Here is a 25251-nt window from a genome sequence, read left to right as displayed (position 1 = left end):
TTTAGGTTCTTAACGTTTCCAGTGTACTGGTTTGGCATCTGCTGATGAGAAGGGAGCAATTTGCAGACTTTCAGAAGATCTCTAATTCATTTAGGCCACCAGGGAATAGTTGAACAAATTACCTCTTTCAGCCCAGTAAGTAGTACTGTAGTGATCTCTGAAAAGTAAGCATTTTATCATCTTTCACTTTGAAACAGATTGACTCTCCCTTCTTGTCACGGAGACAGTGACTGCCTACATGCCTCCGAGTTTTCCAGCAGGGAAGGGGGTGCAGGCAGCAACTTCCGCACTCCTGGGCTCTCCGGTCTGCCCCTCTCTTTCCCTCTGAGATCATTCTTTATCCCTGAGCCAGTAGAGCAGCACAGCAGCAATTGGAGTGAGGGCTTTCTCTCTCCATTTGTGTAAGATCTGTGCCTACATCATGGGAGAGCTTCTTGTAGGCACTGAGACTCCTGCAATGAGCACAAAACACATGGATGTCCTCAGACATTTTTACATTCTGGTTCATACTAAGGGACATTCTAGCAGTGGTATTAGAAAATCATTAAATGTCTCTCCTATTCTTGAGTTTTCTCATCACTCAGATGGAGGGGATAGTGATTCCTACTTCAGAGATTGTGGGCAAAGTTCAGTTCAGCTAATAAACACGAATTGTACAGGCCTGACACCGTGTGTCTTAGCTGTTCTCACTGCAGGACTAACACTGCAGAAATAGAGGCAGCTGTGAGCATTTCACTGTGAAGGGTAGAAAGAGAAATCATCTTCTTTCGTTTTTGTTTCTTTGCCAGGACCAGAAATGAAGGACCTGAATTCACTGGTAGAATTGAGCTCTTGTCTATCACTCATTCATTGATTTATTCACTCATTTATACATTCATTTGTTCATTCTCTCCCTCAATAAACGTGTATCAAGCAGTCACCGTGTTCCAGAAGTTATACTGGGATTCATTAAATCGATGGATTCCTGCTTGAAGCTCAGAGTCTAATAAGGACAATAAGTAAATGAATTACTAAATATTCTATAATAACTGCAATGATTTAAAAACTATATAGATGATTTGTTAACAAAAGATATGGTATCTTTATATAATGGACTACTATTCAGCCATAAGAAAAGATGTAATACTGCCATTTGCGAGAACATAAAGGGACCTGGAGAACATCATGTTAAGCAAAATAGGACAGAAAAATTCAAGAACCACATGATTGCATTCATGCATGGGATATAAAACTAGGAGTAACAAATTAATGAACAAGACAGACAAAAACTCAAAGACACAGCTTCTTCGTTACAAGAAAGAATGGGTGTTGGGAAGCGGGAAATAAAGTATAAGGGAGTCAAATACATGGTGACAGGACATTTTACTTGGGTCGTAAACACAATGCAATATACAAGTAACATGTCATAGAATCGAAACCTATATAACCAATGTCACCCCAACATATTTAATAAAAGAAAAAATGAAAAAGCTTATATAGACAAAATGCTATTTTATCTATAAGTGCTTTAATAAAATAAGATACCACTCGTAATTGTCCTTTGTGTCCCTAAAATTTTAGCCTGTATGGTATGTACTAGACTTAAGAAAAAAATATTACTTCATTATTTACCATTATTCAGGAATTAACTACTTTTTGTAAATTTTCTAGATGTGATTTTTAAAAATTTTATTTTTACTCAATATATTGTGGTGACATTGGTTAATAAGAATGTATAAGTTTCAGGTGTACAATTCTACAATATCTCCTAATTTTTGTGAGCAGTATATAAGACATTATCTGTTTAGTGTATTGTATGTTCACCACCCAAAGTCAAGTCTCCTTCCATCCCAGTAGTTTCCCCCTTTACCCTATTCTACCTCCCCAGCCCCCTTTCCCTCTGGTAATCACCACAATGCTGTCTGCATCTATGAGTTTTTTGTTTGTTTTTGTTTTTGCTTAATTCCTTCACCTTTTTCAACTAGCCCTCAACCTTCCTCCCATCAGACTGCTGTCAGTCTATTTTCTCTCTATGAGTCTGTTTCTATTTTTTATGTTAGTTTATTTTGTTCATTAGATTCCATATGTAAGTGAAATCATATGGAACTTGTCTTACTGTGACTGGCTTATTTTATTTATGATAGCATAGATGGACCTGAGAGTATTATGCTAAGTTTCATTAATTTTATAATCAAAGGATAGACTACAAAGTATTCCTACTCTTTTATATAGTCTTTGTAAACTACACAAAATGAAAATAACATAGCATCATCCTTAAGATCAAAAGCCAAGATATGTCACTGTGTCATTTGGTTCTGTATGTTTTAAGTCAAATTTATAACAGAAATTTAGTCTGTCACCTCTCAAATTCTTTGCTTCTATATATTAAATTCAATGTTTGAAAATTTTTTTGTTTTTTAAAAATCATTCTCTGTTTTACTGGTAATTCATAAGCCCTCAGCCTACATTGTGCTCCAAAAGAAAATCATTTTCACAGTAGTATCTTACTGATCTGTGTATAATTTAAAACATTTTAATTTTCTTGGTTTTCTTTATGAAATGTTACATGCAAATGATATATAGTTTTCTTATATCTATCTATGCGGTTGCATTTTATTTGCCCTCAAATTTTAATACATATGTAATAAATGCACACTGTAGAAAAAATAGTTATAAAAAAGTAAAAGTCATCTGTAACTCTACCACCCATAAATAATCTCAGTAAATACTCTTTACTTTATCCTTTCAGATCTCATATTATCTCATGTTCAGATCTCATATTATTCTAAGTAAATCTGTATCATCTGTCCCTATCCATATTCATAGATGGATCTATCCTTATGTGAAAATTAGTATTATACTCTACATGTCATTTTTAACTTGATTTTTAAGTTTAAAGTATATTATTGGTCGAGAGTGACGTCACAGAAATGGCGCCGTGAGCAGCACGTCCGACAGATCTCCCCAAAATCTCAACAAATTTGTCAACTAGAAGCAGAAAAATTTATCCTCGGAGCATCCACACTGAAAGCAGAGGGACTGTTGCCCAGGAGGGAATACGCCTGGGGTGAGTAAACCCACACGTGCAGCTGCCCCCGCCGCGTCCCGGGGAGTGCCGGCAACCACCGGCGTGCTCTGAAAAGCCCGGCGCGCGCGCGCCCCGAGCCGCGTCCCAGCGCCCCGAGCCGCATCCCAGCGCCCCGAGCCACGTCCCAGGGAGTGCCGGCAACCACGGGCGTGCTCTGTGCTCTGAGGAGCCACAGGCGCGCCCCATCCACGTCCCAGGGAGTGCCGGTAACCACCGGCGTGCTCTGTGCTCTGAGAAGCCGCGCGCCCGCGCCCCGAGCCGCGTCCCGGGGAGTGCCCGCAACCACCGGCGTGCTCTGAGAAGCCGGGCGCGCGCCCCGACCCACGTCCCAGGGAGTGCTAGCAACCAACGGCGTGCTCTGAGAAGCCGCGCGCCCGCGCGCCCCGGGGAGTGCCAGCAACCACTGGCGTGCTCGGAGAAGCCGCGTGCTCGCGCCCCGAGCCCCATCCCGGGGAGTGCCGGCCACCACCGGCGTGCTCTGGGAAGCTGCGCGCCCGCTCCCCGAGCCGCGTCCCGGGAGTAGCGGCCACCACCGGCGTGCTCTGAGAAGCCGCGCGCGCGCCCCGACCCACGTCCCAGGGAGTGCCAGCAACCAACAGCGTGCTCTGAGAAGCCGCGCGCCCGCGCGCCCCGGGGAGTGCCAGCAACCACCGGCGTGCTCGGAGAAGCCGCGTGCTCGCGCCCCGAGCCGCATCCCGGGGAGTGCAGGCCACCACCGGCGTGCTCTGGGAAGCCGCGCGCCCGCTCCCCGAGCCGCGTCCCAGGGAGTAGCGGCCACCACCGGCGTGCTCTGAGAAGCCGCGTGCGCGAGCCCCGCGTCCCCGGGAGTGCCGGCCACCACTGGCGTGTTCTGAGAAGCCGTGCACGCACGCGCCCCGTGACGCAGTCCAGGAGGGGCGCCAAACCTGTCTTTCCTAGTCAGGAGATTCTCTCCGTGGACGGGGCACCTCACCCAGCCATTCGAGCTAACAATCAAGCGTTGGGGGAGGGGCGCGCAGGCAGCCTGAAATACTCTCTGGAGCACAGCTGCGGATCCAATCACTGAAATTAGCTAAACCCACAAAATCTACGCACCCACGGGGCTCTAATTGATAAGATCTCTCCCAGTTCAGCGATCCAAGACAAGAGGCATAATATTTTTCACTGCCTTTCGCTAAAGGGGCGGGGGCAACTTCTGATTGACAGAGCCTCTATATTCAGGGATATACCTAACAAGAGGGACTTGGCAGATATTAAGATCTATATAGCAAGCAGCGAATAGTGCATCTTCTTTCCAGCCAAAACAGGCTACCAAGTGTGGAAAGCCTGGGTTGAGTGGTCCAACTGAATGATAGGCGCTGAACAGTCACCTTGACAACAATTGACTCCCAGCCCCGCCTGATTACGCTGGAGGCTCTGACTGCCAAAGCCTTACCCAGAGCCTTGCGCTGAGTGAGGATAGAGTGGGGATTTCCCAGCTCTTTGAGCCTCTTACTCCCCAGACAGAAGCAGTGGCAGCCTCATAGCTGGATCACCAGGCTGCTAATTCAGGAAGGGGAGACTAGGGGAGAGACTCCAGGAAAGCAAACTCTCTCTCATTATTGGACTCTACAAACGCCAACAAGCCTTGACTACCAGTGAGACTAAAGCCAATTATATGACATTGCCATAGAATCCCATCAACTGCAAATCCCTACCTAAGCGTGACACAGGGGCAGAACCTGGGGTACAGAGTAACCGACCAGGAAGAGGGAGAGAAAAGAAAAAGGAAGAAGTTAACCTCTCAAAATCAAGAAAAATCCACAGACTTTATAACTTGTTCCACTAATTCTTTGTTGTTGTTGTTTCTCTCTTCTTTCTTATTGTCTTTATTTGTATTTCCTCCACCTCGGTCCTTTTATTCTCTGCCCATCTTATGCTACCCTTTTCTTGAACTACACTACCCATAAGTTTTACATTTTATTTCTTTTCTTCATCCTTACTCTCCCTTAGGGTTACACTCCAAAACCCTTAACTCTCACTCTCTCCCCTTTTGTTTTCTTTTTGTTTTTTTTCCCTTTCCTTTTTTTCTTCCTTTGTTTCTCTCTTTTTCTTATTTTTTCCTTTCTATTCGTTCCTTCTTTTCTCCTTTTACTTTTCCTCTCATTTAATCCTCAATTACGAACAAATTATTTAATTTGGGACTAAAGTTTTTTTTGTTTTTTTTTTTTTTGTTTTTTTTTTTTTTTTCTCTTTTCTTTTCTGCTTTTGTTCTTGGTTTTCCTTTATTTGTTTGTTTTTGTGGCATTTTGGGTACTTTTTACATTGCTTTTTAACTCACTAGCATTCCTCCCAACCCAAAGTCTCCATTGTATTTAGTCTTCACTCCACTTAATACAACAGATTTTTACTTATTTTTATTTTTTTCTTCTTTAAATATTATTTTTTCTCTCCTTTTTTCTGTTTCCCTCTTATCCCTCTCATTATATCTTTTAGTCGACCATCACTTACAAGCAAATCATTTGATGCTTGTCTAAGATATCCTCCTTTTTTTTTTTTTTTTTTTTTTTTTCATTTAGTAGGTCCCTACTCCCTTTTTTGCACCTTGAACTCTTCACCCCAAATCAGGCCCTCCGTTATAGGCAATTTTTGTTCCATTTAGCATAATATAATTCACAGGTCATCACGATATTTACCTAAAGAGGTGAGAGGAGGGAAGGAGAAGAAAGAAAAAAGGGGGAAATAATAAATCATTACTTTTTGTGTGTGTGGAGTGTTTTTTTTTTTTTTGGTTTTTTGTTTTTTTTTTTCTTTTTTTTTCGCTTTTTATTCTTTATTAATTTTAATTAAGAATATCAACAAGACCACCTTCAGATGCCAATAAGAAAAAGGAAATCGAATATTATGGATACAAAAGATAGAGAGGTAACACAAATAGATGTGGAAAAATCTATGGAGAAAAGATTTAGCATACTGGAAGCCTTGGAGCCAAATGACAGAGAATTTAAAATAGAAATCTTAAAAATACTCAGAGATATACAAGAAAACACAGAAAGGCAATTTAGGGAAATCAGAAAACAACTCAACGATCACAAAGAATATATTACCAAGGAAATTGAAACTATAAAAACAAATCAAACAGAAATGAAAAACTCAATTCACGAACTGAAAAACGAGATAACAAGCTTAGCTAATAGAACAGCCCAGATAGAAGATAGGATTAGTGAAATAGAAGACAAGCAACTTGAGGCACAACAGAGAGAAGAAGAAAGAGACTCAAAAATAATAAAAAACGAGAAAACCCTACAGGAATTGTCTGACTCCATCAGAAAGAATAACATAAGAATAATAGGTATATCAGAGGGAGAAGAGAAAGAAAATGGAATGGAGAATATACTTAAACAAATAATAGATGAGAACTTCCCAAGCCTGTGGAAAGAACTAAAGCCTCAAATTCAAGAAGCAAACAGAACACCGAGTTTTCTTAACCCCAACAAACCCACTCCAAGGCACATCATAATGAAGATGACACAAACCAATGACAAAGAAAAAATTCTCAAGGCAGCCAGGGAAAAGAAGAATACAACATATAAAGGAAGACCTATTAGATTATCATCAGACTTCTCAGCAGAAACTCTACAAGCTAGAAGAGAGTGGACCCCAATATTCAAAGCCCTGAAAGAGAGGAACTTTCAGCCAAGAATACTATACCCATCAAAGCTATCCTTCAAGTACGAAGGAGATATAAAAACATTCACAAATACAGAAAAGATGAGAGAATTTATCAGCAGAAAGCCCCCACTCCAGGAAATACTAAAGGGGGTTTTCCAACCAGATTCAAAGAACAAAAGAAAACAGAACCCCAAGTAACAGCTCCACCAAGAAAACAATAAAACCAAACTTAAACTGTGACAACAAAAGAAAAAAAAGGGGAGAAAGGATGAAGATTAACAGTAGCAAAGGACGATGAAGCGCAGAAATACTCATAAGATAGGGTACTACAATGAATATGGTAGGTACCCTTTTCATTACTTAATGGTAACCACCCTTGAAAAAACCACCACAAAAACACTTGACTTAAAAAATATAGCAACAGAGGAAAGAAGTAGGGAATACAAACAAAAAAAAAACAAATGATAGAAAAACAAAAGAGAAGAATCAAACAAGATACAAAACTAACTGAAAGCAATTTATAAAATGGCAATAGGGAACCCACAAGTGTCAATAATTACACTAAATGTAAATGGATTAAACTTACCAATAAAAAGACACAGAGTAGCAGAATGGATTAAAAAAGAAAATCCAACTGTATGCTGCCTACAAGAAACTCATCTAAGCAACAAAGATAAAAACAAATTCAAAGTGAAAGGCTGGAAAACAATGCTCCAAGCAAACAACACCCAAAAAAAAGCAGGTGTAGCAATACTCATATCTGATAATGCTGACTACAAGACAGAAAAAGTACTCAGAGACAAAAATGGTCATTTCATAATGATTAAGGGGACACTGAATCAAGAAGACATAACAATCCTTAATATATATGCACCAAACCAAGGAGCACCAAAATATATAAGACAGCTACTTATTGACCTTAAAACAAAAACTGACAAAAATACAATCATACTTGGAGACCTCAATACACCGCTGACGGCTCTAGATCGGTCATCCAAACAGAGAATCAATAAAGATATAGTGGCCTTAAACGAAATATTACAACACCTGGATATGATAGACATCTACAGGACACTTCATCCCAAAGCGACAGAGTATACATTTTTCTCTAGTGTACATGGAACATTCTCAAGAATTGACCATATGTTGGGCCACAAAGACAATATCAGCAAATTTAGAAAAATTGAAATTGTACCAAGCATATTCTCTGATCATAAAGCCTTGAAACTAGAATTCAACTGTAAAAAAGAGGGGGAAAAACCCACAAAATTATGGAAACTAAACAACATACTTCTAAAAAATGAATGGGTCAAAGAAGAAATAAGCGCAGAGATCAAAAGATATATACAGACAAATGAAAATGAAAATACGACATATCAGAATCTCTGGGATGCAGCAAAAGCAGTAATAAGAGGAAAGTTCATATCACTTCAGGCCTATATGAACAAACAAGAGAGAGCCGAAGTAAGCCACTTAACTTCACACCTTAAGGAGCTAGAAAAAGAAGAACAAAGACAACCCAAAACCAGCCGAAGAAAGGAGATAATAAAAATCAGAGCAGAAATAAATGAAATAGAGAACAGAAAAACTATAGAAAAAATCAATAAAACAAGGAGCTGGTTCTTTGAAAAGATCAACAAAATTGACAAACCCTTGGCAAGACTCACTAAGGAAAAAAGACGCAGGACTCAAATAAATAAAATCCAAAATGAAAGAGGAGAAATCACCACAGACATCATAGATATACAAAGAATTATTGTAGAATACTATGAAAAACTATATGCCACCAAATACAACAATCTAGAAGAAATGGATAAATTCCTAGAACAATACAACCTTCCCAAACTGAGTCATGAAGAAGCAGAAAACCTAAACAGACCAATCAGCAGGGAGGAAATAGAAAAAACTATTAAAAACCTCCCCAAAAATAAAAGTCCAGGCCCAGACGGTTATACTAGTGAATTCTATCAAACATTCAAAGAAGACTTGGTTCCTATTCTACTCAAAGTCTTCCAAAAAATTGAAGAAGAAGCAATACTTCCAAACACATTTTATGAGGCCAACATAACCCTCATACCAAAACCAGGCAAGGATGGCACAAAGAAAGAAAACTACAGACCAATATCTCTAATGAATACAGATGCTAAAATACTAAACAAAATACTGGCAAACCGAATACAACAACATATTAAAAAAATAATACATCATGATCAAGTGGGATTCATCCCAGAATCTCAAGGATGGTTCAACATACGCAAAACGGTTAACGTAATACACCATATCAACAAAACAAAGAACAAAAACCACATGATCTTATCAATAGACGCAGAAAAGGCTTTCGATAAAATACAACACAATTTTATGTTTAAGACTCTCAACAAAATGGGTATAGAAGGAAAATATCTCAACATGATAAAGGCCATATATGATAAACCATCAGCCAACATCATATTAAATGGCGTAAAACTGAGGACTTTCCACCTTAAATCAGGAACAAGACAAGGTTGTCCACTCTCTCCACTCTTATTTAACGTGGTGCTAGAAGTTCTGGCCAGAGCAATCAGACAAGACAAAGAAATAAAAGGCATCCACATCGGAAAAGAAGAAGTAAAGGTATCACTTTTTGCTGATGATATGATCCTATACATCGAAAACCCAAAGGACTCCACAAAAAGATTACTCGAAACAATAAACCAATACAGTAAGGTCGCAGGATACAAAATCAACATACAAAAGTCCATAGCTTTTCTATATGCCAACAATGAAATATTAGAAAACGAACTCAAAAAAATAATCCCCTTCACGATTGCAACAAAAAAAATAAAATACCTAGGAATAAACATAACAAAGAATGTAAAGGACCTATATAATGAAAACTACAAGGCATTGCTAAGAGAAATAGAAAAAGACACAATGAGATGGAAAAATATTCCTTGTTCTTGGATAGGAAGAATAAATATAATTAAAATGGCCATATTACCCAAAGTAATATATAAATTTAATGCAATTCCCATCAAAATTCCTATGACATTTTTTAAAGAAATGGAACAAAAAATCATAAGATTTATATGGAACTATAAAAAACCCCGAATAGCCAAAACAATCCTAAGGAAAAAGAATGAAGCTGGGGGCATTACAATACCTGACTTTAAACTATATTATAGAGCCACAATAATCAAAACTGTATGGTATTGGCAGAAAAACAGACACTCAGACCAATGGAACAGAATAGAAAGCCCAGAAATAAAACCACATATATATGGTCAAATAATCTTTGATAAGGGGGCCAACAACACAAAATGGAGAAAAGAAAGCCTCTTCAACAAATGGTGTTGGGAAAACTGGAAAGCCACATGCAAAAGAATGAAACTCGACTACAGCCTGTCCCCATGTACTAAAATTAATTCAAAATGGATCAAAGACCTAAATATAAGATCTGAAACAATAAAGTACATAGAAGAAGACATAGGTACTCAACTCATGGACCTGGGTTTTAAAGAACATTTTATGAACTTGACTCCAATGGCAAGAGAAGTGAAGGCAAAGATAAATGAATGGGACTACATCAGAATAAAAAGTTTTTGCTCAGCAAGAGAAACTGATATCAAAATAAACAGACAGCCAACTAAATGGGAACTGATATTTTCAAACAATAGCTCAGATAAGGGCCTAATATCCAAAATTTACAAAGAACTCATAAAACTCAACAACAAACAAACAAACAATCCAATAAAAAAATGGGAAGAAGACTTGAACAGACACTTCTCCCAGGAAGAAATACAAATGGCCAACAGATATATGAAAAGATGCTCAGCTTCATTAGTTATTAGAGAAATGCAAATCAAAACTACAATGAGATACCACCTCACCCCTGTTAGATTAGCTATTATCAACAAGACGGGCAATAGCAAATGTTGGAGAGGCTGTGGAGAAAAAGGAACCCTCATACACTGTTGGTGGGACTGTAAAGTAGTACAACCATTATGGAAGAAAGTATGGTGGTTCCTCAAAAAACTGCAAATAGAACTACCTTATGACCCAGCAATCCCTCTACTGGGTATATACCCCAAAACCTCAGAATCATTGATACGTAAAGACACATGTAGCCCCATGTTCATTGCAGCACTGTTCACAGTGGCCAAGACATGGAAACAACCAAAAAGCCCTTCAATAGAAGACTGGATAAAGAAGATGTGGCACATATACACTATGGAATACTACTCAGCCATAAGAAATGATGACATCAGATCATTTACAGCAAAATGGTGGGATCTTGATAACATTATACGGAGTGAAATAAGTAAATCAGAAAAAAACAAGAACTACATGATTCCATACATTGGTGGAACATAAAAACGAGACTAAGAGACATGGACAAGAGAGTGGTGGTTACCAGGGGTGGGGGGGAGGGAGGACGCAGGAGGGAGGGAGGGAGAGTTAGGGGGAGGGGGAGGGGCACAGAGAAAACTAGACAGAGGATGACGGAGGACAATCTGACTCTGGGTGAGGGGTATGCAACATAATTTAATGACAAAATAACCTAGACATATTTTATTTGAATATATGTACCCTGAATTATTAATGTCATCCCATTAACATCAATAAAAATTTATTTAAAAAAAAAAAAAAAAGTATATTATTGGTTCGAGTGACGTCACAGAAAATGGCGCCGTGAGCAGCACGTCGACAGATCTCCCCAAAAATCTCAACAAATTTGTCAACTAGAAGCAGAAAAATTTATCCTCGGAGCATCCACACTGAAAGCAGAGGGACTGGTTGCCCAGGGAGGGAATACGCCTGGGTGAGTAAACCCCACACGTGCAGCCTGCCCCCCGCCGGCGTCCCGGGGAGTGCCGGCAACCACCGGAGTGCTTGAAAAAGCCCGGCTCGCTCAGCAGCGCCCTGAAGCCGGTGCCCAGCGCCCCGAGCCGCATCCCAGCGCCGCCGAGCCGCAGTCCCAAGGCTAGTGCGGCACACGGAGCGTGCTCTTGTGCTCTGAGGAAGCAACAGGCGAGCCCAATCCACGTCCCCAGGGAGTTGACGGTAACCCCACACGGCGTAGTGCTCTGTGCTCTTGAGAAGCCGCGCGCATCCGCGACCCAGAGCTCGCAGTACCCAGGGGGAGGGAGTGCCGCAACCACCGGCGTCGCTATGAGAACGCCGCGGCGCGCCGCCCCCCGACCACACGTCCCAGGGATGTGCTACGCAACAACGGCGTGCTCTGAGAAGACGCGCGCTACTGGGCGCCCCGGGGAGTGCCAGCAACCACTCGGCGTTCTCGGAGAAGCCGGCAAGTGCTCGCGCACCCGAAGACCCCATCCCCGGGGAGTGCCCGGCCTCCACACGGCGTGCTCTGGGAAGCTGCGCGCGCCCGCTCCCCGAGCCGCGTCCCGGGTAGCTAGCGGCCACCACCGGCGTGCTCTGAGAAGCCCGCAGCGCGCGCCCCGACCCACGTCCCAGGGAGTGCCAGCAACCAACAGCGTGCTCTGAGAAGCCGCGCGCACCGCGCGCCCCGGGGAGTGCCAGCAACCACCGGCGTGCTCGGAGAAGCCGCCGTGCTCGCGCCCCGAGCCGCATCCCGGGGAGTGCCAGGCCACCAACCGGCGTGCTCTGGGAAGCCGCGCGCCCGCTCCCCCGAGCCGCGTCCCAGGGAGTAGCGGCCACCACCCGGCTGTGCTCTGAGAAGCCGCGTGCGCGAGCCCCGCGTCCCCGGGAGTGCCGGCCCACCACTGGCGTGTTCTGAGAAGCCGTGCACGCACGCGCCCCGTGACGCAGTCCAGGAGGGCGCCAAACCTGTCTTTCCTAGTCAGGAGATTCTCTCCGTGGACGGGGCACCTCACCCAGCCATTCGAGCTAACAATCAAGCGTTGGGGGAGGGGCGCGCAGGCAGCCCTGAAATACCTCTCTGGAGCACAGCTGCGGATCCAATCACTGAAATTAGCTAAACCCACAAAATCTACGCACCCACGGGGCTCTAATTGATAAGATCTCTCCCAGTTCAGCGATCCAAGACAAGAGGCATAATATTTTTCACTGCCTTTCGCTAAAGGGGCGGGGGCAACTTCTGATTGACAGAGCCTCTATATTCAGGGATATACCTAACAAGAGGGACTTGGCAGATATTAAGATCTATATAGCAAGCAGCGAATAGTGCATCTTCTTTCCAGCCAAAACAGGCTACCAAGTGTGGAAAGCCTGGGTTGAGTGGTCCAACTGAATGATAGGCGCTGAACAGTCACCTTGACAACAATTGACTCCCAGCCCCGCCTGATTACGCTGGAGGCTCTGACTGCCAAAGCCTTACCCAGAGCCTTTGCGCTGAGTGAGGATAGAGTGGGGATTTCCCAGCTCTTTGAGCCTCTTACTCCCCAGACAGAAGCAGTGGCAGCCTCATAGCTGGATCACCAGGCTGCTAATTCAGGAAGGGGAGACTAGGGGAGAGACTCCAGGAAAGCAAACTCTCTCTCATTATTGGACTCTACAAACGCCAACAAGCCTTGACTACCAGTGAGACTAAAGCCAATTATATGACATTGCCATAGAATCCCATCAACTGCAATCCCTACCTAAGCGTGACACAGGGGCAGAACCTGGGGTACAGAGTAACCGACCAGGAAGAGGGAGAGAAAAGAAAAAGGAAGAAGTTAACCTCTCAAAATCAAGAAAAATCCACAGACTTTATAACTTGTTCCACTAATTCTTTGTTGTTGTTGTTTCTCTCTTCTTTCTTATTGTCTTTATTTGTATTTCCTCCACCTCGGTCCTTTTATTCTCTGCCCATCTTATGCTACCCTTTTCTTGAACTACACTACCCATAAGTTTTACATTTTATTTCTTTCTTCACCCTTACTCTCCCTTAGGGTTACACTCCAAAACCCTTAACTCTCACTCTCTCCCCTTCTTGTTTTCTTTTTGTTTTTTTTCCCTTTCCTTTTTTTTCTTCCTTTGTTTCTCTCTTTTTCTTATTTTTTCCTTTCTATTCGTTCCTTCTTTTCTCCTTTTACTTTTCCTCTCATTTAATCCTCAATTACGAACAAATTATTTAATTTGGGACTAAAGTTTTTTTTGTTTTTTTTTTTTTTTGTTTTTTTTTTTTTTTTTCTCTTTTCTTTTCTGCTTTTGTTCTTGGTTTTCCTTTATTTGTTTGTTTTTGTGGCATTTTGGGTACTTTTTACATTGCTTTTTAACTCACTAGCATTCCTCCCAACCCAAAGTCTCCATTGTATTTAGTCTTCACTCCACTTAATACAACAGATTTTTACTTATTTTTATTTTTTTCTTCTTTAAATATTATTTTTTCTCTCCTTTTTTCTGTTTCCCTCTTATCCCTCTCATTATATCTTTTAGTCGACCATCACTTACAAGCAAATCATTTGATGCTTGTCTAAGATATCCTCCTTTTTTTTTTTTTTTTTTTTTTTTTTGCATTTAGTAGGTCCCTACTCCCTTTTTTGCACCTTGAACTCTTCACCCCAAATCAGGCCCTCCGTTATAGGCAATTTTTGTTCCATTTAGCATAATATAATTCACAGGTCATCACGATATTTACCTAAAGAGGTGAGAGGAGGGAAGGAGAAGAAAGAAAAAAGGGGGAAATAATAAATCATTACTTTTTGTGTGTGTGGAGTGTTTTTTTTTTTTTTGGTTTTTTGTTTTTTTTTTCTTTTTTTTTTCGCTTTTTATTCTTTATTAATTTTAATTAAGAATATCAACAAGACCACCTTCAGATGCCAATAAGAAAAAGGAAATCGAATATTATGGATACAAAAGATAGAGAGGTAACACAAATAGATGTGGAAAAATCTATGGAGAAAAGATTTAGCATACTGGAAGCCTTGGAGCCAAATGACAGAGAATTTAAAATAGAAATCTTAAAAATACTCAGAGATATACAAGAAAACACAGAAAGGCAATTTAGGGAAATCAGAAAACAACTCAACGATCACAAAGAATATATTACCAAGGAAATTGAAACTATAAAAACAAATCAAACAGAAATGAAAAACTCAATTCACGAACTGAAAAACGAGATAACAAGCTTAGCTAATAGAACAGCCCAGATAGAAGATAGGATTAGTGAAATAGAAGACAAGCAACTTGAGGCACAACAGAGAGAAGAAGAAAGAGACTCAAAAATAATAAAAAACGAGAAAACCCTACAGGAATTGTCTGACTCCATCAGAAAGAATAACATAAGAATAATAGGTATATCAGAGGGAGAAGAGAAAGAAAATGGAATGGAGAATATACTTAAACAAATAATAGATGAGAACTTCCCAAGCCTGTGGAAAGAACTAAAGCCTCAAATTCAAGAAGCAAACAGAACACCGAGTTTCTTAACCCCAACAAACCCACTCCAAGGCACATCATAATGAAGATGACACAAACCAATGACAAAGAAAAAATTCTCAAGGCAGCCAGGGAAAAGAAGAATACAACATATAAAGGAAGACCTATTAGATTATCATCAGACTTCTCAGCAGAAACTCTACAAGCTAGAAGAGAGTGGACCCCAATATTCAAAGCCCTGAAAGAGAGGAACTTTCAGCCAAGAATACTATACCCATCAAAGCTATCCTTCAAGTACGAAGGAGATATAAAAACATTCACAAATACAGAAAAGATGAGAGAATTTATCAGCAGAAAGCCCCCACTCCAGGAAATACTAAAGGGGGTTTTCCAACCAGATTCAAAGAACAAAAGAAAACAGAACCCCAAGTAACAGCTCCACCAAGAAAACAATAAAACCAAACTTAAACTGTGACAACAAAAGAAAAAAAAGGGGAGAAAGGATGAAGATTAACAGTAGCAAAGGACGATGAAGCGCAGAAATACTCATAAGAAAGGGTACTACAGTGAATATGGTAGGTACCCTTTTCATTACTTAATGGTAACCACCCTTGAAAAAACCACCACAAAAACACTTGACTTAAAAAAGGTAGCAACAGAGGAAAGAAGTATGGAATACAAACAAACAAAAACAAATGATAGAAAAACAAAAGAGAAGAATCAAACAAGATACAAAACTAACAGAAAGCAATTTATAAAATGGCAATAGGGAACCCACAAGTGTCAATAATTACACTAAATGTAAATGGATTAAACTTACCAATAAAAAGACACAGAGTAGCAGAATGGATTAAAAAAGAAAATCCAACTGTATGCTGCCTACAAGAAACTCATCTAAGCAACAAGGATAAAAACAAATTCAAAGTGAAAGGCTGGAAAACAATACTCCAAGCAAACAACACCCAAAAAAAAGCAGGTGTAGCAATACTCATATCTGATAATGCTGACTACAAGACAGAAAAAGTACTCAGAGACAAAAATGGTCATTTCATAATGATTAAGGGGACACTGAATCAAGAAGACATAACAATCCTTAATATATATGCACCAAACCAAGGAGCACCAAATATATAAGACAGCTACTTATTGACCTTAAAACAAAAACTGACAAAAATACAATCATACTTGGAGACCTCAATACACCGCTGACGGCTCTAGATCGGTCATCCAAACAGAGAATCAATAAAGATATAGTGGCCTTAAACGAAATATTACAACACCTGGATATGATAGACATCTACAGGACACTTCATCCCAAAGCGACAGAGTATACATTTTTCTCTAGTGTACATGGAACATTCTCAAGAATTGACCATATGTTGGGCCACAAAGACAATATCAGCAAATTTAGAAAAATTGAAATTGTACCAAGCATATTCTCTGATCATAAAGCCTTGAAACTAGAATTCAACTGTAAAAAAGAGGGGGAAAAACCCACAAAATTGTGGAAACTAAACAACATACTTCTAAAAAATGAATGGGTCAAAGAAGAAATAAGCGCAGAGATCAAAAGATATATACAGACAAATGAAAATGAAAATACGACATATCAGAATCTCTGGGATGCAGCAAAAGCAGTAATAAGAGGAAAGTTCATATCACTTCAGGCCTATATGAACAAACAAGAGAGAGCCGAAGTAAGCCACTTAACTTCACACCTTAAGGAGCTAGAAAAAGAAGAACAAAGACAACCCAAAACCAGCCGAAGAAAGGAGATAATAAAAATCAGAGCAGAAATAAATGAAATAGAGAACAGAAAAACTATAGAAAAAATCAATAAAACAAGGAGCTGGTTCTTTGAAAAGATCAACAAAATTGACAAACCCTTGGCAAGACTCACTAAGGAAAAAAGACGCAGGACTCAAATAAATAAAATCCAAAATGAAAGAGGAGAAATCACCACAGACATCATAGATATACAAAGAATTATTGTAGAATACTATGAAAAACTATATGCCACCAAATACAACAATCTAGAAGAAATGGATAAATTCCTAGAACAATACAACCTTCCTAAACTGAGTCATGAAGAAGCAGAAAACCTAAACAGACCAATCAGCAGGGAGGAAATAGAAAAAACTATTAAAAACCTCCCCAAAAATAAAAGTCCAGGCCCAGACGGTTATACTAGTGAATTCTATCAAACATTCAAAGAAGACTTGGTTCCTATTCTACTCAAAGTCTTCCAAAAAATTGAAGAAGAAGCAATACTTCCAAACACATTTTATGAGGCCAACATAACCCTCATACCAAAACCAGGCAAGGATGGCACAAAGAAAGAAAACTACAGACCAATATCTCTAATGAATACAGATGCTAAAATACTAAACAAAATACTGGCAAACCGAATACAACAACATATTAAAAAAATAATACATCATGATCAAGTGGGATTCATCCCAGAATCTCAAGGATGGTTCAACATACGCAAAACGGTTAACGTAATACACCATATCAACAAAACAAAGAACAAAAACCACATGATCTTATCAATAGACGCAGAAAAGGCTTTCGATAAAATACAACACAATTTTATGTTTAAGACTCTCAACAAAATGGGTATAGAAGGAAAATATCTCAACATGATAAAGGCCATATATGATAAACCATCAGCCAACATCATATTAAATGGCGTAAAACTGAGGACTTTCCACCTTAAATCAGGAACAAGACAAGGTTGTCCACTCTCTCCACTCTTATTTAACGTGGTGCTAGAAGTTCTGGCCAGAGCAATCAGACAAGACAAAGAAATAAAAGGCATCCACATCGGAAAAGAAGAAGTAAAGGTATCACTTTTTGCTGATGATATGATCCTATACATCGAAAACCCAAAGGACTCCACAAAAAGATTACTCGAAACAATAAACCAATACAGTAAGGTCGCAGGATACAAAATCAACATACAAAAGTCCATAGCTTTTCTATATGCCAACAATGAAATATTAGAAAACGAACTCAAAAAAATAATCCCCTTCACGATTGCAACAAAAAAAATAAAATACCTAGGAATAAACATAACAAAGAATGTAAAGGACCTATATAATGAAAACTACAAGGCATTGCTAAGAGAAATAGAAAAAGACACAATGAGATGGAAAAATATTCCTTGTTCTTGGATAGGAAGAATAAATATAATTAAAATGGCCATATTACCCAAAGTAATATATAAATTTAATGCAATTCCCATCAAAATTCCTATGACATTTTTTAAAGAAATGGAACAAAAAATCATAAGATTTATATGGAACTATAAAAAACCCCGAATAGCCAAAACAATCCTAAGGAAAAAGAATGAAGCTGGGGGCATTACAATACCTGACTTTAAACTATATTATAGAGCCACAATAATCAAAACTGTATGGTATTGGCAGAAAAACAGACACTCAGACCAATGGAACAGAATAGAAAGCCCAGAAATAAAACCACATATATATGGTCAAATAATCTTTGATAAGGGGGCCAACAACACAAAATGGAGAAAAGAAAGCCTCTTCAACAAATGGTGTTGGGAAAACTGGAAAGCCACATGCAAAAGAATGAAACTCGACTACAGCCTGTCCCCATGTACTAAAATTAATTCAAAATGGATCAAAGACCTAAATATAAGATCTGAAACAATAAAGTACATAGAAGAAGACATAGGTACTCAACTCATGGACCTGGGTTTTAAAGAACATTTTATGAACTTGACTCCAATGGCAAGAGAAGTGAAGGCAAAGATAAATGAATGGGACTACATCAGAATAAAAAGTTTTTGCTCAGCAAGAGAAACTGATATCAAAATAAACAGACAGCCAACTAAATGGGAACTGATATTTTCAAACAATAGCTCAGATAAGGGCCTAATATCCAAAATTTACAAAGAACTCATAAAACTCAACAACAAACAAACAAACAATCCAATAAAAAAATGGGAAGAAGACATGAACAGACACTTCTCCCAGGAAGAAATACAAATGGCCAACAGATATATGAAAAGATGCTCAGCTTCATTAGTTATTAGAGAAATGCAAATCAAAACTACAATGAGATACCACCTCACCCCTGTTAGATTAGCTATTATCAACAAGACGGGCAATAGCAAATGTTGGAGAGGCTGTGGAGAAAAAGGAACCCTCATACACTGTTGGTGGGACTGTAAAGTAGTACAACCATTATGGAGGAAAGTATGGTGGTTCCTCAAAAAACTGCAAATAGAACTACCTTATGACCCAGCAATCCCTCTACTGGGTATATACCCCAAAACCTCAGAATCATTGATACGTAAAGACACATGTAGCCCCATGTTCATTGCAGCACTGTTCACAGTGGCCAAGACATGGAAACAACCAAAAAGCCCTTCAATAGAAGACTGGATAAAGAAGATGTGGCACATATACACTATGGAATACTACTCAGCCATAAGAAATGATGACATCAGATCATTTACAGCAAAATGGTGGGATCTTGATAACATTATACGGAGTGAAATAAGTAAATCAGAAAAAAAACAAGAACTACATGATTCCATACATTGGTGGAACATAAAAACGAGACTAAGAGACATGGACAAGAGAGTGGTGGTTACCAGGGGTGGGGGGAGGGAGGACGCAGGAGGGAGGGAGGGAGAGTTAGGGGGAGGGGGAGGGGCACAGAGAAAACTAGAAAGAGGATGACGGAGGACAATCTGACTCTGGGTGAGGGGTATGCAACATAATTTAATGACAAAATAACCTAGACATATTTTATTTGAATATATGTACCCTGAATTATTAATGTCATCCCATTAACATCAATAAAAATTTATTTAAAAAAAAAAAAAAAGTATATTATTGATATCTTTCTACATTTATATTTACATATGTTTGTATTATATTTCTCCAAAGATATGACATTTGCAAACCATTCCCTTTGGGACATTTAACTTGTATTCTTTTCTTATTATACAACATCTTTCTTGTGGTGTCTCTGTGTGGCTGTTTTATCAGATTGGTGCTGGCCTCATAAAATGAATTTGGAAATGTTCATTTCCCTTCAGTTTTTCGGAGGAGTTTGAAAATGGGTTGGTATTAATTCTTTAAAATTGATAAACCATCAGCTAACCTAAGAAAAATATAGAGAAGATTCAAATAAATATAATTAGAATTGAGAGAAGAAGACATTAAACCGGATGCTACAGAAATTAATAGGCTCATATAAGACTATTTTGAACAATTAATGTCAACAAACTGGATAAATTTAAAAGAAATGAGTTGACTTTTAGAAACACACAAATTATCAACTCTTCGGGCTGAGATTGCTGCCCCTCTTCTCTCCTGTTCCATACACGGTTAATACCTAGACCTTGCTCCTGTCGCTTTGAACTGAAATAATTAATTTACTTGTGTGTGTCTCCCAGAAAATGCAAGTTATTGACTTTTATACTTTCTGTGTCATCCACACAGTAGGAGCTTAATAGACAATCGCTAAGCTGTTAACTTAAAAATTTACATGTAATGATGATGTTAATATTCAAAAAGATCATTCTTGAGAAAATTTAGAGACAGGACACAAAGAGAACCCTTAATAAACAGGGCAATGTTTATGTAAAGACTTCAGGATTGGCTGTTAGTAGGTGATTTGCAATAAGGCACCTCCAAATATAAAATGAAACTCATTTTCTAAAAGGAAGATGTCGCAATCATTAGAATATTATCAACCAGGGGTGCTAGACCAAAAGATTTTTAAGTGGGGGATTTGACCTCTTCTAGTTTTCTATCACTGGCATTCATTTGTAAGTCAAATTTATTTTGTATAATCAAAAGATAGAGATTAGGCATAGGCTTGAAGTCAGATGTCTTAGCTCAGTTATAGGTGCTGCAACTAACTGTTGAAAAGTAACGTGAAATGTATACTTTCTATGTGCTGGGCACTATATGAAATATTTGTAATAGATTATTTTATTTCTAGGCTTTGGGTTATATAGCATCCCACTTCTAATTTCTCTTCCTTGATATGATATCTTTATATGTTGTTATATAATTAATTCTTATATATGTCCTTAACATAATTAATTCTATGTTCTTATATAATTAATTCTACTTCCTTAAGCCTTATTTTTCTCATCTATAATATGGAGGGTAATAATACCTGACTCATCAGGTTGTTATAGAGACCAGTCACTTAGCAGAGTGTCTATCACGTGGCAAACCATCAGCGAACGTCTACTGCTTTACTGTTAGATTAATAACTGGGGAATAGAGATGTTCAGTGACATGAATGACAGCATTAAACAGTAAGCCCTTGAGTCCACTTTATCTGTGTTGGAACTCAGTTTCTTCATCTCCAGAAGGAAAACAACTTAATAGTTTAATTATTATTGACTCAAAGTAATCTGAGGATAAGTTATAATATATACTTCCCAACACGAAGCTTGTCACATGTCATACCTTCAGAATCTGGAACTTACAAATGGGGGAGGGGAAGGAAGAAGAAGGAAGGGGTTAAAAATAAAAAGGTGTTGATCTTCAGTACCATGACACCAGCGGTATATAAGACTGTTCTTATACAGTAGATTATTTATAAGTGTTTATAGTAGATTCTGTGATCATAAATGTACTGGTCCATGCTCTGATTTAGAGGACATAGCCTATGAAGTGGAGCAAGGAGCAATGTCTGACCAATATTCATTTCTGTATAATTTTTTCATCTGTAGCTACATCTACCTAGGTGGCCTTCTCTAACACTTACTTCCTAGGAGCCATCAGATGCCATTAGGATATAACTAGCACTCTGGTCGCTCAAACTGTGGGAGAAATGAGTTCCAATTGGACAAATGGAAGCACACATGAAAACTCACTCTCTGATTTCCTGGCTTTGGAGGAGAGAAATGAGCTCATTAAATTCTCTTGCCCGGGTCAATTAGCCATGCAATTAATCTCATTCCCAACTTTTTCAAAACTCTATCCCTTTGCAAAATGCAAGCCAAATAGAACATTTTGCTACAAAGCAATGCCGGAAGCCTATTTTTTACTTCATGTCAAAGTAATCTTATTGATGACTTTGTTCCTACTTCTGATGGTATTTTTATTATTCAAGTTATACTCTCTTGCACAAAAGTTGGTGGAAGGGATGACATGAAAGCTGTGGTCCTGTCACACTGATAACAGATGCAGTTTGTCTCGTACTGAACAAGTGCCGGCTGTGTGAGTTTGGGACGTTGCCTACCTGAGCTAGTGGAGCAGGTACAGTCAGAGCTTTCTTTGGCATTCCTATGAAGATGCCATGGTTTTGTGATCTAAAAATTAAAATCTCATTGATCCTCACTGTGAACCTAAAAGAAGTTGTTGATATTTCAGTCTGCTTAGCTTTGTCTTTGCCGTTAGGATGGACTGGCAACTTCTAAGCTCTTCACCTATGGGATCAGAGACTGGAAGTCAAGTTTTTAATGGTTTCACAAAAAAAAAAGTAAAGGCCAGGGAACAATCATAACTTTTCACAGTGGTTATTAAGATATCTTTGCATGATTTTCGTTTGTGTGGCCACTTTCACCTTAGCATGCCTAGAGCATGCTCATTCCTGATTTATAAAACATTTTGCCAAAATATGCCAGTTGCTGGCTTTGAACTCTTTGATATTAGTTTTCCAGCTAATAAAAGTGCCTGATATATAAGTAAAAAAAAATAATAATAATCATGGCTTTGTGTTTACTCACCGTTTCGATATTATTTTATTGCTCCAGTGTGATCGCTGCTTGCCTCTTTATAATGACAAGCCCTTCCGCCAAGGAGATCAAGTTCATGCTTTTAATTGTAAACCTTGTCAATGCAACAACCACTCCCGAAGCTGCCACTACGACATCTTGCTGGACCCGTTTCCATCTGAGCACCACCGAGGAGGAGGAGGAGTTTGTGATCATTGTGAACATAACACTACAGGTAACAAGCAAATCACACTCTACATGAAAACTGAGCTGGTCTTTGAGGCCCACGTGCTTTGATATACAAGCCATGTTATTTTAAATTATGGTATTGCTCTCTTTTTTTAAAGAGGTGCTTTTATATGGTTACACTGGTAAATCAAAGCTGGTTTACCAAATCTTCATAATCTCAAATAATTAGGTAGTTTTCAGAAATAGTCATGTAGTCTTTAACTATATATTTTTAGGAAAAGTGTTTTTCCCCCACAGCATTTGATTAAGCAATGAATATATTTGGGATAACTCAGAAATTATTAGTTTGGAAATGTATGTATCTTCTTAAAATAAGTTTTTTTGTGTGACCCTCGTCTTCCTCTGTGTCTGAATTCTCATATGGAGATGTTTACATTCATTTAGGTATAGCGTGGGCTCTAGTATCCTGGGAATATTCTTTTGTAAATGCTAATTAAAGAGATGATTATCGAAATCTTATTCTAAAACCATTCAGCATGTTGAAGGGGCTAGGATGTTAAAAATACAAGTAGGCAATTTCTGACATGTAACAATATAAAGGCCGAAGTCTTAGGGGTGTGAAAACCTGCTACTCTGAAGCCTGGATTAATTTATTAGATAATTACTGATGGCCTAAAATGTCACACAAGATCTAGGCTAGGTTCTGGGAATGTAAAGATTAACAAGATAATGAATGCAGCCATCTTTGCATGTAGTATTGCACTGTGGGAAAGGCTCACCATTGAAGGACCAATTACAAAGTTGTGTGCTGAGAGCCAAGGTAGCGCAAGTATGGTAGGAGTTACCCAGGGGAAGCAGTGGGAGGAAGAGGAGTAGGAGGGCAAACAGAGGTTTCCAGTAGGACAAACAGTGTGGAATAGCCTGGAGGAGAGAGAAACATGGAAACCCCTGAAGACAGGGTGGAAGAGGAAATGATTGTCCATAAGGAAAGGTGCCTCCTGCCTACCTATCTTCCTTCCTAATTATCTTCAGAAACTGCCTGTAGGTTAGTCTTTCTTACATAAATAGTAAAGGAAAACTTCTGATTAGTAAATTTCAAGCTATAAGAATTACCTGATCATTCTAATATATCAGACTATTTTAATATTTCATGTGGAATATATTTGCTATATCTAAATATAACAAATTTCTATTGATATTTGCAATAAAAAGTCATGGCCATAAACACTAATAGAAGCAATTGCTTTTTTGCTTTTTTCTTTTTTTAAATATTTTTCTGAAGTTGGAAATGTGGAGGCAGTCAGACAGACTCCCGTATGCGCCCCACCGGGATCCACCCGGCATGCCCACCAGGGGGCGATGCTCTGCCTATCCGGGGCATTGCTCTGTTGCGACCAGAGCCATTCTAGCACCTGAGGCAGAGGCCAAGGAGCCATCCTCAATGCCCAGGCCAACTTTGCTCCAGTGGAGCCTTGGCTGCGGGAAGAGAGAGACAGAGAGGAAAGAGAGGGGGAAGGGTGGAGAAACAGATGGGTGCTTCTCCTGTGTGCCCTGGCCGGGAATCGAACCCGGGACTCCTGCACGCCAGGCCGACGCTCTACCACTGAGCCAACCAGCAAGGGCCCAGAAGCAATTACTTTTAATTGTGTTAACTGTAGAGTAATGAATTGTGTGAGGAGTAGTCACCTATTTGACAAGATTTAGTTCTGGAAAACATTTCTAATACTATATACTTGGCTGCTTCTGAGTGGACATTTTTCATCTACCACACATGCAGAAATGTCTCATATTTGATTCAGATTAAGTGGCTGTCCCAAGAATAAAGAAAAGTTTTAAGTTTAAAAAGAAACTCTTTTGAGACGCACAGGCCCCTGCAAAGCACAGCGTTTTAAAAGTGTGGCATTATATAACAGATGGGCGTTTAATGAAGGAGAGCGCAGTTTGTAACAGGTTCATTGTTTCATATGCTCTGGATCACCAAATTGGCAGGTAGGGATGAAAGGTGCATTAAAATGGACGTCCCGAAATTATGGAATTTCCTCCAAGGAATACAGTCTTTAATTTTGAATTATGCTGCTGACTCTAACGAATTGAAGTCATAATGCATAACCTTTTCCCCCCACAGGAAGGAACTGTGAGCTATGTGAGGGTTACTTTTTTCGACCAGCTGGGGCAGATCCTTCAGCCATAGATGTGTGCAAACCCTGTGATTGTGATGGAGTGGGCACCAGAAACCAAAGCCTCCTGTGCGATCAGGTGGGTTCTCACTATCGAAAGCAAGGAAATGCTCTCTTTCTAAAGCTAATTTGGGACACTTCTACTCCTGGAATTGGGGATTGTTTTTCAGGATGTCCTC

The 25251-nt window shown here is 39.3% G+C and overlaps 1 protein-coding gene across 1 annotated transcript in view; it reads left to right on the top strand.

The window, feature by feature from the left end:
* The window catches only part of USH2A (usherin), a 538690-nt gene that overhangs the window by 68115 nt on the left and 445324 nt on the right, over window positions 1-25251 (top strand). The window contains exons 10-11 of the mRNA XM_066379924.1: window positions 22746-22941; window positions 25021-25151. Of these exons, the coding sequence (XP_066236021.1) occupies window positions 22746-22941; window positions 25021-25151 (327 nt within the window). The remainder of the gene's footprint in view (window positions 1-22745; window positions 22942-25020; window positions 25152-25251) is intronic.

The sequence above is a fragment of the Saccopteryx leptura genome, chromosome 1 (assembly GCF_036850995.1).
Source record: "Saccopteryx leptura isolate mSacLep1 chromosome 1, mSacLep1_pri_phased_curated, whole genome shotgun sequence".
Classification (NCBI taxonomy): Eukaryota; Metazoa; Chordata; class Mammalia; order Chiroptera; family Emballonuridae; genus Saccopteryx; species Saccopteryx leptura.
Note: the sequence above shows the minus strand (reverse complement) of the source record. Positions and strands in the feature narration are given on the sequence as shown.